The sequence below is a fragment of the Mytilus galloprovincialis genome, chromosome 11 (genome assembly GCF_965363235.1).
Source record: "Mytilus galloprovincialis chromosome 11, xbMytGall1.hap1.1, whole genome shotgun sequence".
NCBI lineage: Eukaryota > Metazoa > Mollusca > Bivalvia > Mytilida > Mytilidae > Mytilus > Mytilus galloprovincialis.
The window spans coordinates 86,285,774-86,299,786 of record NC_134848.1 but is presented as its reverse complement, the minus strand read 5'-3'; the positions used below and the strand labels follow the sequence as shown (position 1 = coordinate 86,299,786).

Genomic DNA, 14,013 nt, shown 5'->3' with positions numbered 1-14,013 from the left:
AATTAGTTCAGACGTTGATAAAACAATGAAAAGTCGACTGAACATGATTAATATTGCATCTTCTATAATTCAAAGCGGAATTCGGTTTATAAACGAGAAACCGTAAAGCGTTTTCAATTTCGGTATTAGTTATGTATGTTGTCTACGTATTATCCTGGTTCCTGGTACTACGTTCCGGGTATTAGCTATTTGATATATCTGATGTGTAACATTACGATCAGGTACCAGCCAATCTACGTGTGTATGTGTACATGATTTCCCGCCAAAATGACCGACTTACAGCTATGGAAAAATAGTCCATAAACGTTCCGTATAATGATATGCAAATTCATAATTAATCGTAACTTTTTTTATCTTTATATAATAAATATAACAAAATGGATTCCACAAAATTGAAAATAGCATTATTTTACGAGGATTTCTAATATTTTTTTCACTTCCGGGCGCAGTAATACGTATGTTTTGAAGAAGGTTGAAGAAATTGACAAAGTGAATTGTGAAGGAAACGGATAGATATACGTCCTTGCTATCAGGTAAAACAATTTAAATGTACAGAAAAAACACATTTACTTCTCACAAATAGTACAGGCTTAAGCATTTTATTGTCTTATACACGACTGTAGTCTAGTGTTTAAACGACGGCGGTGACCTACAAGGTACGGGTCATACTGGGTCAAGTCTAAATATGTAAACATATCCACGTGCTATTAGGTAGAAAGCATCGTAATGCAATATCTACAATTTTTTCCTCCTTTATACATCGTTTAACCAGATATATTTCTCTTTCAAATACACTTAAACACGGGTTGTATGTACGTATCTTTTCTAGTGTTTTCTTGTCCTTATTAAAGTTCATTTGTTGATGTTTAAATATTTTTGAACGACTGAACACAGGAGTGAATGAATGCAACAATTATATATACTGAAGACTTGGGCTGTACAATGATAGTGTACGTATATCATACTGATAATTATTCTAGCAGTAATTATGTTAATTTAGGATGTAATGACAGAAATTCATGAGCTATGCCTCAGGCTTTCTGAAAAAATATCAATGACAATGTAAACAGGAACAAAACATTGACACGAATGATGCTCTCTTTTATGTTATAGTTATTTAGGTATGTGTGTTGCACAAGTTTCAAAAAAACTTAAGTTATAAAACTTTTTTTCAGGGCACAAACTCACTTTAAAGAGACTTGTCTACTGCCATACCCATCCTATTTTCATGCACCATTTGCAAGCAAGAGACTGAATGGTTTGCAAAATTAAAAATCAGGACGGTGTCCAATTAAACCAAAAGAACTAAAATGGATGAATATTGTAGGAGAAATCTAGAGGAAAGTTTTGATTTGTGAAATTGGTTTTCCTGAAAAGTCATTCATCCTAGCCTGCAGAAAGGAACTATAACTGTCCACCACCAACTGACGAGCTAATGTTGAGCTTCACATATGGAATTACTCAAATACCATCAATGTCTATGTTTTCAGCACAGATTTCACAAGTTATGACACAGCTGTGCTTTTTTTTTTATACCTGTTAAAGAGTTGTATACTAAATTTTATTTTTTTATCAATAAATATATCTTGTGTCATTTAAGAACTTGTATTTTGCCAAAAGATGCATACTAGTGAATGAAAGTGGTGCAGTTCATTTTGCTTTGGTATATAGAATTGAATTACAATTGTTCATGTTATTGGAATGCATATAAAAATAAGGAGATGTGGTACAATGTATATACATGATATTTAGTGAGTTTATCAAGCAAAAGTGAATAAGAAATAGGTATAAGCAGTTACAGGTACTACTGTACAATCTCAAACAATGAGAAAAACTCATACCGTAAAGAGAATTTCATATTTACAAGTAAGTTTTGTTTTTGCGTTGAATAATTTTCTTCTATTGTTTTAATTGCAAATATGGGAAGTGGTTAAAATGCTAATGAGACAGCTGTTATGGCCACAGAGCCTTAATTGAAAACTTCTTTTTCATTCATACCGGTAGATTTTACCTGGAGTTAGAAACATATCTGCCAACTTTTCAAAATGCACATGGGGGTTTTACGTGAAAGATGGTTCATATGGTCATACAAAACCTTCAAGGGGGCCTTCAAATGGAAGCAGGACAAGTCGCCCCACTGGCTAATCGCCCACTTTTAAAAAAACCGCCACAAACTGATTTACTAAATCGCCCCACATGTGAAATTGGTTAAATCATGTTAAATATTACTCCTGCCAACCCACCCTACTTATAAAAAAAACGGTAATATTTAGATTAATATATATATATATAATTAAAAATAAAAACTCGCACCACTTTAATGAAAACTAATCTACACAGAATACAAACAAACCGAAAATTTATTTAATTACTATTATTGATATACTGAAATTATAATTCTAAAAAAAAAATGTATTGTTGAAGAATAACTAAGTTTTGAAGCTTAGTTATTTGCATAACAATTGAAAAGAAACCTGTTAATTGTATCATAATGCAATATACATGATATAAGGAATTTAACTTATATTCAACGGGATAACATCTTTTTCCATAAGTGGGGAGAGTTGGCATTACTAAATTCATCCTGGTTAATAATATATTTATCTAGATTTCACCGATTTCCATTAGGTGGGACCAGTTAGCAGGAGTAATATTAACGGAATTTAACTTATATACAACGGGATAACATCTTTTTACATGAGTGGGGCGAGTTGGCATTAGTAAATTCTTCCTGGTTAATAATATATTTATCTAGATATTATCGTTTTCTATTAGGTGGGGCAAGTTGGCAGGAGTAATATTAAGGGATATAACACATTTCACAAGTGGGGCGATTTGGTTATCCAGGTTGGGGCAGTTTTTTTTTTAAAGTGGGGCGAGTTAGTGAAAAAGTGGGGCTATTTGCTAATGGGGCGATTTGTCATGGATTCCCTTCAAATATATTCTAATGTGGTTTTTGGCTTCTTCGTGCATAAACAAGCTCATTGCCATTGTTGAATTAATTGTTTTCTTTAAAATAGTCGACAAAATTGCTCTTACAAAATTTTCCATTTGGGAGCCTCGAGCTCGATGGGGGAAATACTCTGCAAATACTGACAGTTGGCAGGTATGGTCATCAAAAAAGTTGATGTGTTACTATGTACATTTACCATTATGTTACTTGATGTTCTTGCTATACACACAGTTCAGAGACTAGTCAATCTTTGTGAACTATTTTTTATGGGAGTCATAGAATATGCGTATACAATCAATAATTAAAAATAGTCTATTTATATTGAAAAGGAAAAGTTCTTATATGTCTAAAGAAGAGGGACGAAAGACACCAAAGGGACAGTCAAACTCATAAATTTAAAGCAAACTGACAAGGCCATGGCTAAAAATGCATTTCATGGCGAGGCACAGAAAATATACTGTAAACAGTAGACTATAGATATAGGTGAACTAGGTACAAAAGAACTCTAAATCTTAAATTCTACAAACCACCTCTGTTCTATGGAAGATAATGATATAACTGGACTAGAAATACACACAACCTGTAATTAACTGCCTTTACAGCGCTTTCGCGCTTTGATTACTATGAAGTTTTGAAAAAAATCATATCCTAGAATGGAAAGTTCATATGCACTACTATTTTTTTCAGAGGTCAAAATAGAGGGCTGTGCGGCATATTTTCAACGTTTATATGCCCTGAACTTCTAAGAGTTTAAACGAACACTAAATTTCTTAACTACCCCTATCTCGACTGCTGAGTTACCACAGATTTCAATATAAACAATATTCACATGTATATTACATGTATTAAACATAAAATATTGTCCCCCATGAAATATTGTCTTTTGGACAAAATTTCATATAAAATCTTGTCCACTGACAGTATTTCATAATGAAATAGTGTCCATATCCATGAAATTTTGTCACCTCTTCTGGTTCATGACAATACTTCACTATGAAAATACTGATCAATACTGGCTTTGAAAATCTTTTTTTATCGAAATTATTACACAATTAGAAATAGCAAACAAGCAATGTATCATGCACATTTTTATATTTATAACTAAAATGGTTTTGTATAGTAAGGACTTTATATTATTACTAATAGTGAGTTACAAATTTTCATAGATCTTTACAAATAGTTAATTTATAGATTAAAGAATTGTCAAATAGATATAGGAAGATGGGGTATGAGTGCCAATGATAAAACTCTCCGTTGTATGTTTCATTGTATTACATACACTGTACAAATATAAGTAATGTACTGACAATCACTTATTTTGTAAATTTATACACAAAAATTCCTATGTACCCTCTCTAACAGGAATATATGTTGATAACCTCCCCTTCATGAGACAAAATTCCATGACCATCTGTCTATGAAATATTGTCTCAATACTCAGAACATATAACCAAAATATAACCTCCCTTTAACAGAACCACATTTCATAGTATTCATTTGTGAAATATTGTCTCAATTCACCAAAAAATATAACCTCCCTTTAGCAAGACAAAGTTCCATAGTATTCATCAGTGAAATATTGCCTATATACAGACAAAATTTCACAATGAAAGTTTTCTGGACATTTTTCCATAGACGAGGACAATATTTCATGATACATAGTTATGAAATATTGTCTTATGGTACAATATTTCATAGGACAATATTTTGCTTTACAGTAACATTATGTTAGATGCAACCTACAGATCAGAACTGGGAACCAGTATGCAAACAAATTTAATTATTTATGAATATTCTTAATCTCCCCAAAAGAGGCGTGGTTTGAGAAACAGCTGTATTTACACAGTACAACCTATAGCCAGTTAAGATTCTTTTTATCACCATAATTTACTATTGCATCTGTAAAACTAAATTGTATTCAGGAAATCTTATCAAATTGATACTTCATTTTACAGAATGTTTTAACGATTGTCTCAAACCAGGATCTTGGAGGTGTATCGGAGGATGGGGGGATTGTTGCCATGGGTGATGATGTAGTTACCATGGAAAGTCAGGATTTAGTTGGAGATGTAACAGAACATTCTGATGGTATTGTTATGGTAACAGAAGTGGAGGGAGAGATCGTTACACCAACTGATGGAATGTTGACGATTACCGAGGTAACCGATGATGTCACCAATGTTACAATGGAAGGTGATGAAATAACAGAAACAGAATTACAGATCTCAGAGGAAAATAACATACACATCTCAGACGTTACTACAATTACAGAAACAAATAGTTTACAAATCTCAGATGTTACTATGGTAACAGACGGAGGAGGGGGAGATGCCTCAGGTTTGTTGTTTAGTAAACTGTGGACTCATAATTATTCAGAGGATACCAACTTTCATTGATTTCATTGTTAAACATGTTAAAATGTTAACCACAAAATTAAATTTTCAACAAACAACAATTTTTTTCTCAATCCATAGAAATTAGTACCCACAAAAAATAAATGAATCCACAGAACAACAAAATGTTATGAAACTTATTCACAATGTTTATTACTACAAATTACAAATCAAGTTTAAATTTTGGTGGCATCACTTTTACCATTCTAGAGTTATGCCAATTAACAAATAAAAAAATTGGTGAATTTTTTTTTGTTCCATAACTTTAGTTTTCCTCAACTGAATGTTATGAAACTTATACACACAATGCTTATTACTACAAAAAAACAGATCAAGTACAATATTTGGTATCAAGCCTTTTACCATTCTGAGTTATGTACCTTTTTAGCTCACCTCTCCCGAAGGGACAAGTGAGCTTATGCCATCACTTGGCGTCCGTCGTCTGTCGTCGTAAACTATTTCAAGAATCTTCTCCTCTGAAACTACTGGGCCAAATACTTTCAAACTTTAACTGAATGTTCCTTAGGGTATCTAATTTATAAATTGTATCCGAAGTTTTGATCTATCAACAAACATTGTCGCCATTGCTAAAAATAGAACATAGGGGTCAAATGCAGTTTTTGGCTTATAACTCAAAAACCAAAGCATTTAGAGCAAATCTGACATGGGGTAATATTGTTTATCAGGTCAAGATCTATCTGCCCTGAAATTTTCAGATGAATCAGACAACCTGTTGTTGGGTTGCTGCCCCTGAATTGGTAATTTTAAAGAAATTTTGCTGTTTTTGGTTATTATCTTGAATATTATTATAGATAGAGATAAACTGTAAACAGGAATAATGTTCAGCAAAGTAAGATTTACAAATAAGTCAACATGATGGAAATGGTCAGTTGACCCCTTTAGGAGTTATTGCCCTTTATAGTCAATTTTTAACCATTTTTCGTAAATCTTAGTAATCTTTTACAAAAATCTTCTCCTCTGAAACTACTGGGCCAAATACTTCCAAACTTTAACTGAATGTTCCTTAGGGTATCTAGTTTGTAAATTGTATCCAAAGTTGTGATCTATCAACAAACATGGTCGCCATTGCTAAAAATAGAACATAGGGGTCAAATGCAGTTTTTGGCTTATAACTCAAAAACCAAAGCATTTAGAGCAAATCTGACATGGGGTAATATTGTTTATCAGGTCAAGATCTATCTGCCCTGAAATTTTCAGATGAATCAGACAACCTGTTGTTGGGTTACTGCCCCTGAATTGGTAATTTTAAAGAAATTTTGCTGTTTTTGGTTATTATCTTGAATATTATTATAGATAGAGATAAACTGTAAACAGCAATAATGTTCAGCAAAGTAAGATTTACAAATAAGTCAACATGACGGAAATGGTCAGTTGACCCCTTTAGGAGTTATTGCCCTTTATAGTCAATTTTTAACCATTTTTCGTAAATCTTAGTAATCGTTTACAAAAATCTTCTCCTCTGAAACTACTGGGCCAAATACTTCCAAACTTTAACTGAATGTTCCTTAGGGTATCTAGTTTGTAAATTGTATCCGAAGTTATGATCTATCAACAAACATGGTCGCCATTGCTAAAAATAGAACATAGGGGTCAAATGCAGTTTTTGGCTTATAACTCAAAAACCAAAGCATTTAGAGCAAATCTGACCTTGGGTCATATTGTTTATCAGGTCAAGATCTATCTGCCCTGAAATTTTCAGATGAATCAGACAACCTGTTGTTGGGTTGCTGCCCCTGAATTGATAATTTTAAGGAAATTTTGCTGTTTTTGTTTATTATCTTGAATATAATTATAGATAGAAATAAACTGTAAACAGCAATAATGTTCAGCAAAGTAAGATCTTCAATTAAGTCAAATTGACCAAAATTGTCAATTGACCACTTAAGGAGTTATTGCCCTTTAAAGACTTTTTTCACAATTTGTTCATCATGTTGACTTACTTTAAAAAATCTTCTCCTTTGAAACTGCTGTATCAATTTCAGCCAAACTTAGGCTAAATGAGTTTCAGAGTATCTAGTATAAATTTTATATTTTATTTCCTTGTATGTCAAGAAACATAGCTCCTATGGCTAAAATAGAACATAGGAGAAAATGATTATTTTTTGGGGCTTTTGAAGAAAATAGGACGATCCAAAAAACATTTAAATAAATTGAAAAGCCAAAATAATCATTGATGAGAGATTTAACCAAAAGAATATAGGTGAGCGATTCAGTCTCTTGAGAGCCTCTTGTTATTGTCATATACAAGTAGGGGCATCATCTGTGTCCCATTAACACATTTATTTTTAATTTTTGTTCATTTTACTTTCTAACCTTGTGAGTTCTTTTTATTTTCCTGTGAAATAATATTCTTATTTGAAACTATTTTAAATTCAAACACATTTAACCTCTAGAAATGTTATTCAAATTATAATTTCTGTTTCTGAAATCAAACCTTCATAACTTCATACACCAATAGTAAAGCCAAGAAAGTACAAAATATACCAATATAACACCAATATTTCCTCATTGACAGATGAACCCCCAGCCAAAAGGTCAAGGACAGATGTTGAAGATAAAGGGGATGGTGTAAGTTAAATAATGGTATATATGTTTATGTTGTCTGTAGTCATAGTAACTCATATTACTGAGATCTTCATTTCCAAATGATAAGCAGGGTTCGACATTAACCCTAGTCAGCTAGCCAGAGGCTAGCAAAAATTGGGGAGGGCTAGTAAAGTTTTCATCACATAGTCTGACAGGCTAGTAAAGTTTTCATCACATAGTCTGACAGGCTAGTAAAGTTTTCATCACATAGTCTGACAGGCTAGTTAAAGTTTTCATCACATAGTCTGACAGGCTAGTTAAAGTTTTCATCACATAGTCTGACAGGCTAGTAAAGTTTTCATCACATAGTCTGACAGGCTAGTAAAGTTTTCATCACATAGTCTGACAGGCTAGTAAAGTTTTCATCACATAGTCTGACAGGCTAGTTAAAGTTTTCATCACATAGTCTGACAGGCTAGTTAAAGTTTTCATCACATAGTCTGACAGGCTAGTTAAAGTTTTCATCACATAGTCTGACAGGCTAGTTAAAGTTTTCATCACATAGTCTGACAGGCTAGTAAAGTTTTCATCACATAGTCTGACAGGCTAGTTAAAGTTTTCATCACATAGTCTGACAGGCTAGTAAAGTTTTCATCACATAGTCTGACAGGCTAGTAAAGTTTTCATCACATAGTCTGACAGGCTAGTTAAAGTTTTCATCACATAGTCTGACAGGCTAGTTAAAGTTTTCATCACATAGTCTGACAGGCTAGTTAAAGTTTTCATCACATAGTCTGACAGGCTAGTAAAGTTTTCATCACATAGTCTGACAGGCTAGTAAAGTTTTCATCACATAGTCTGACAGGCTAGTTAAAGTTTTCATCACATAGTCTGACAGGCTAGTTAAAGTTTTCATCACATAGTCTGACAGGCTAGTAAAGTTTTCATCACATAGTCTGACAGGCTAGGTAAAGTTTTCATCACATAGTCTGACAGGCTAGTTAAAGTTTTTGTATAAAACTGGGAATTGTACCTGTCAAAATATCCCTGTTGTGTTTTTTTAATTTTTAATAAAATAATGCCAATGTTGTTGCTCTTTAACAGTCATGGGGTACTTATTATACAAGTGGTTTCCTATTATCACCTAATTACATGATTTTGATGTTTCCTGTGATCTTCAAATGCTAATTTCATTGATTTTCCATGTTTTGACAAACTTTGCTTTAATTTTCCTTCATTAATCAATTATCCCTTTTCTTTGCAAATGCGCTTAGTCAGTACAAGTTAGTGCGCTAAAGCTTTTAAAAGTACCATTAAGAATTTTTCTGTAATCAGATATTCATTAACTACTCTTACAATCTGAAAGAGGTCATCAATTTTAAGTAACCTGATTGGTCTTCTGTATAACCTTACATGACTTAAAATTATTTCAGTTTATGCATATTTTTGATAAATTGTAGCAAAAGATCATTTCTATATGTATATAGTTGTTTTTTAAATAGAATCCTGGTCTTTTTACAAATTAGGAAAAAAAAACAAGCTTGTGGAATAAATATCAAGAAAATGTTAAAAACACTCATTTGAAGTTATAACATTTTTATACCCCCGCTTTAAAAAAGGGGGGTATACTGTTTCACTTCTGTCTGTCCTTCCGTCAGTCAGTCCGTCTGTCCCATGAATATTTTCGTCGCATTTTTCTCAGGCACTACAATACATGGATTTCTGAAATTTGGTTTCAGGGTTTATCTAAGTCAGCTATACCGTGTGATGTGTTTTCATATTGATCACTCGACAACTTCCTGTTTACCGAACATTTGTATGATTTTACACATGATAGCCAAGTTGAAAATTTTCGTCACATTTTTCTCAGGAACTACAATACAAGGATTTCTGAAATTTGGTTTCAGGATTTATATAAGTCAGCTATACCGTGTGATGCGTTTTCAGATTCATCACTCAACAACTTCCTGTTTACCGAACACTTGCATATTTTTACACTATTAATATTATCCACTTGCAGCGGGGGTATCATCAGTGAGCAGTAGCTCGCAGTTTCACTTGTTACTTCTGAAATAACTTGCTTCAGTGATTTTTAAAAGTCTATTTATTTTTGTGAAGCCATCATCACTTAAAAGATGTGATTCTGAAATCACTGATAGAAGTAGTATCCCTGACTGTTTAATAACTTGAGTTGAACAAAATTGTTAAGTATTCCGTCAAGCTGTAGTTTAAACTTAGAGGGAATATTCAGTGTATTTTAGAAGGTGGCAATGTTTTTATTTCACACTTGGAAAATGAACTTTTCCTCACTAAGATCAATCTGTAGAATATGAAATGAAGATTGTTGTTTTAAGCTATTTTAGTCACACATTTTATTTTTTTCAGATAAAGGTTGAGGCATTAGATAAGGACGATTTAAAGAAACAATTAGAAGAAATGCAGAAACAAGCTGAGGCTTTTAAACAACAGTTAAAACAGAAGGAAGTAGAAGCAGAAACTTATAAAAAACGTTTAAGTGACATAGGTTTACAACCTGAGGACCAATCACAAGAAGATCAGGCAGCCAATGAATGACTAGATATTGTATAGAGGATTTAAATGGACCAATGATTGGGATGTATGGCAGATCATGTGACATTTAGATCAGCAGATCACATGACAGATCACTTGACGTTTAGATCTGTAAGCCTTTGAAGGATTGGACAAAGTGTGAAGCATTTAAGTGACACAGATGTGTAACCATATGAAGCTGGATGTAAATTAAGTAAAATTATGTATTTAATTATTGACAGACAGATATATGTGACGCTAGAGTAAAAAAATTGTCTCTAAGTATAGATGGTTATGATTGGGCCACAGAAATATTGTTTCTTATCTCTGAGTATAGATGATTTGTTTTATATGACAAAACTTGGAACGGATACACTTTAACCTTGGTGAAATTACCCTCCATAAGATTATACTTCTTTAACAATGGCTCTTCCATTTATCCTTCTTTCTACTATCTGCCCCATATTTAATTTAAGTTGATTGTGGCAGAAATTTTCATGGAAGCTTTCAATGGATTAATTAGATATCAAATATTAAAATAAAATGTAACAATAAGAAATGATAATTGTCAAGCTATATGTTTAAGGAAGATTTTTTTATTTTAGTAAACTTGGGGGAAAAAGTTTAAAATACATTGTTTTGTAAAAAAATCAATTTTAAGATACAGTGGATTCATTTATTTTCATTGGTACCAATTTGTGGATAGATGAAATTGTGGGTTTTGGTTAAGTCTGCTTTTAATCCTATGGAAAATTTGCAATTCATTGAATTTTATAATTTGTGGTTCCCTGTTAACCACAAAAATTGGTATCCAATGAATAATAATGAATCCACAGTATGTTAAAAAATGAATATATGATCAGAAATTAACACAGGATTTTTTGTGCATTTTAAAAATAGAGAATTTAATTGATGTCAGTTTTAATTATTATAATAGTTTCAATGGTTTAGGAATTAGGATTGAGGCTGTAAAAGAAGAAATATGATTGAGTGAATTAAATGAATTGTTTTGTATGTTATTTATTATTACCTACTGTGTTCATTACTGTTATATATATATGTTATTGAGGATTTAAAACCCTACTGTAAAAGTGGGACTGTAGGGTTATTGCATGAATATTGGGGAATATTGTCCCGAGTAGAATTTTATATTGCACGAGCTTGCGGGTGCAATATATGTTCTACGAGGGACAATATTTCCCAATATTCATGCAATAACCCTTTTATTGTATAGCAATATAATATTTGAAAGTAATTGAAATTGGTTTAAACTAAGATTTTGTCGTTGTTGACGTCATGAATTTTGAAGATTTATTGCTCTAGTGCAATATTGGAATTTATTGCATGCTAACTTTTGGTTACTTTCTGTGGGAAATATTATATTGCTATACAATAATATATTATATTCACCTTGTGTGTGGTATATATGTTATTGATGATTTCAAACCCTACTCTAAAAGTGGGGCTATGTTACATTTAATGTAAAAGTGGGGCTATGTTACATTCACTTTGTGTGTAGTATACTGTGGGATTATTTATTTTCGTGGGTACCAATGTCCGTGGATTAAGGAAAACTTTCATGTTTGTGAATATTTATGTTTCTGGTTTTGCCAAAGTCTGCATAAAAGCCTATAAAAAATTAGTTATTCGTTAAACATTTAATTTTGTGGTTTACATGTACCCACCAAGTCCACAAAAATAGGTATCCAACGAAAAACAATGAATCTACAGTATATGTTATTGATGCTAGATAAGTGGGACTATATTACATTTACCTTGTCCCTCGGGTTGTCCAACAATTATTTCCATCGGGTACCAATGAACAGTTTGACTACATATCATCAGCAGCTTGACAGTAATGTGTATTCAGATCAACCTGTTCCTGTCTGCCAATACTTTGAACATTCTGAGACAATCCCTCTCTCAGAATCTGATCTGATCAAATTTTACCTACCTTCTGTTACAAAATTTTCATAACTTGCTTGTTGGTATTAAGATCTCTTTGCCATTTTCAGATCAAATAATAATTTAGAAGGATTTGTATTTTATCAGACAGAAAAAGTTTGAGGGGGGATTCAAACATTCCAGTGTCTAGGGTTGTAGTAATATTAGTGAAGTAAATCATAAAATGTCTTGGATGAAAACTAATCTACAAATGATTGTATAGAATTGAGTGTGTCAGACAAAAATACCTGTGTAAACAAACAACCCCTTTAATTACTGATGTGTACAAGATGACGTCATTAGATATAAACTTTGTAAGCTGATGTCTCACTGTCACCATGGTCACTGATGTAATTTGGAATCAAGACTTCATTTTTAGAAATGAAAGAAATTTTGTATTTATTCCAATTTGTAAATAAATATTTTATCCATAAATAGTTTTTCTTTATATTTCTTTTATGTAGAGTATTGTTCGTGGTAATTACTTTTTTTCCAAGTTAGATTGACTGATTAGTTTATTGGCATAAAGCCTGGAGAGAATTACATACCTTATCCCCAGAAAACATACAATCCTAGTCAATTAAAAGAGGAGCAAAAGATACCAGAGGGATCATAGAGCGAAAATAAACTGACAACACCATGGCTAAAAAAGAAAAAGACAATCACACAAATAATAGCACACAAGACACAACATAATAAAACTAAAGACTAAGCAATAGGAACCCCACCAAAAACTTCGGGTGATCTCAGGTGCTCCTTGAAGGTTTGCAGATCCTGCTCCACATGTCGCAATTAAGATAGTATAATGCATGTGTCGATGCAGTGTTCAAACTTTATGGAACCAGTTCAGAATGAGGATATCAACAAGGCTCATGATAATGTGTCTTTTCTTTGAGTTAAGTTTTTTCAAGTGATATTTTATAGTGTGTCTTTTTTATGATGTGATGTTACACTAGTGTTTCAGATAAGGGTAAATGTTAGTAGATGTTCAAACCTTTAAACCGCTGCATTTGTTTGCACCTGTCACATGTCAGGAATCTGATGTACAGTACTGTAGTTGTTGTTTGTTGATGTGGTTCATTAGTGTATCTCGTTTTTGTATAGATTATACCGTTGGTTTTCCCATTTGAATATGGATTTATTAACCGGATTTTTGTGACAAAAATGTCGGTTATTGATTTGGGGATGTACGGCGGGGGGTTGGGCGGGCGGCAACCAAATGTTGTCCGTGCATTTACTCATGAACCGTTCAACCAAAGCTTTTAAAATTTTAATATGTTGTTACTGACATCAAAATGAAGGTCAAGTTCAATAATGACAATTTTGACTTTTACCGTTCAGGAGTTATGGTTTTTGAAAGATTGAAAAATGGCTATTCCAGTCGTGTCCGTGCATTTACTCATGAACTGTTCAACCAAAGCTTTTCAAATTTTAATATGTTGATACTGATGACAAAATGCATGTCAAATTTGATATTGACGATTTTCACTTTCACCGTTCTTCAGTTATGGTTCTTGTGGTATTGGCAGGACACAAATAAATGTTAATATCTCCGTTTTTCTGTCGTTGTGACAGCCTCTTGTTTGGGGGTGGAACTCTTTATAGCTTGCTGTTCGGTGTGAGCCA

At 32.6% G+C, this 14,013-nt stretch overlaps 1 protein-coding gene and 1 long non-coding RNA gene across 3 annotated transcripts in view; both read left to right on the top strand.

The window, feature by feature from the left end:
• Positions 1 to 12,822, top strand: part of LOC143052966 (uncharacterized) — a 41,480-nt gene extending 28,658 nt beyond the window's left edge. Inside the window, exons 12-14 of one of the 2 annotated variants that reach the window (XM_076226140.1) lie at positions 4,909 to 5,290; positions 7,883 to 7,935; positions 10,279 to 12,822. In XM_076226140.1, coding sequence (XP_076082255.1) covers positions 4,909 to 5,290; positions 7,883 to 7,935; positions 10,279 to 10,467 — 624 coding nt within the window. In that variant the 3' untranslated portion in view covers positions 10,468 to 12,822. Of the gene's footprint in view, positions 1 to 4,908; positions 5,291 to 7,882; positions 7,951 to 10,278 lie in introns of both variants that reach the window. The other variant, XM_076226141.1, reaches the window with a different exon arrangement.
• LOC143052969 (uncharacterized) lies at positions 30 to 1,594 on the top strand. Its single transcript, XR_012971314.1, has 2 exons — positions 30 to 533; positions 1,176 to 1,594. It is a non-coding gene; the product is annotated as an uncharacterized LOC143052969 (long non-coding RNA).
• Positions 12,823 to 14,013: the final 1,191 nt, after the last annotated feature.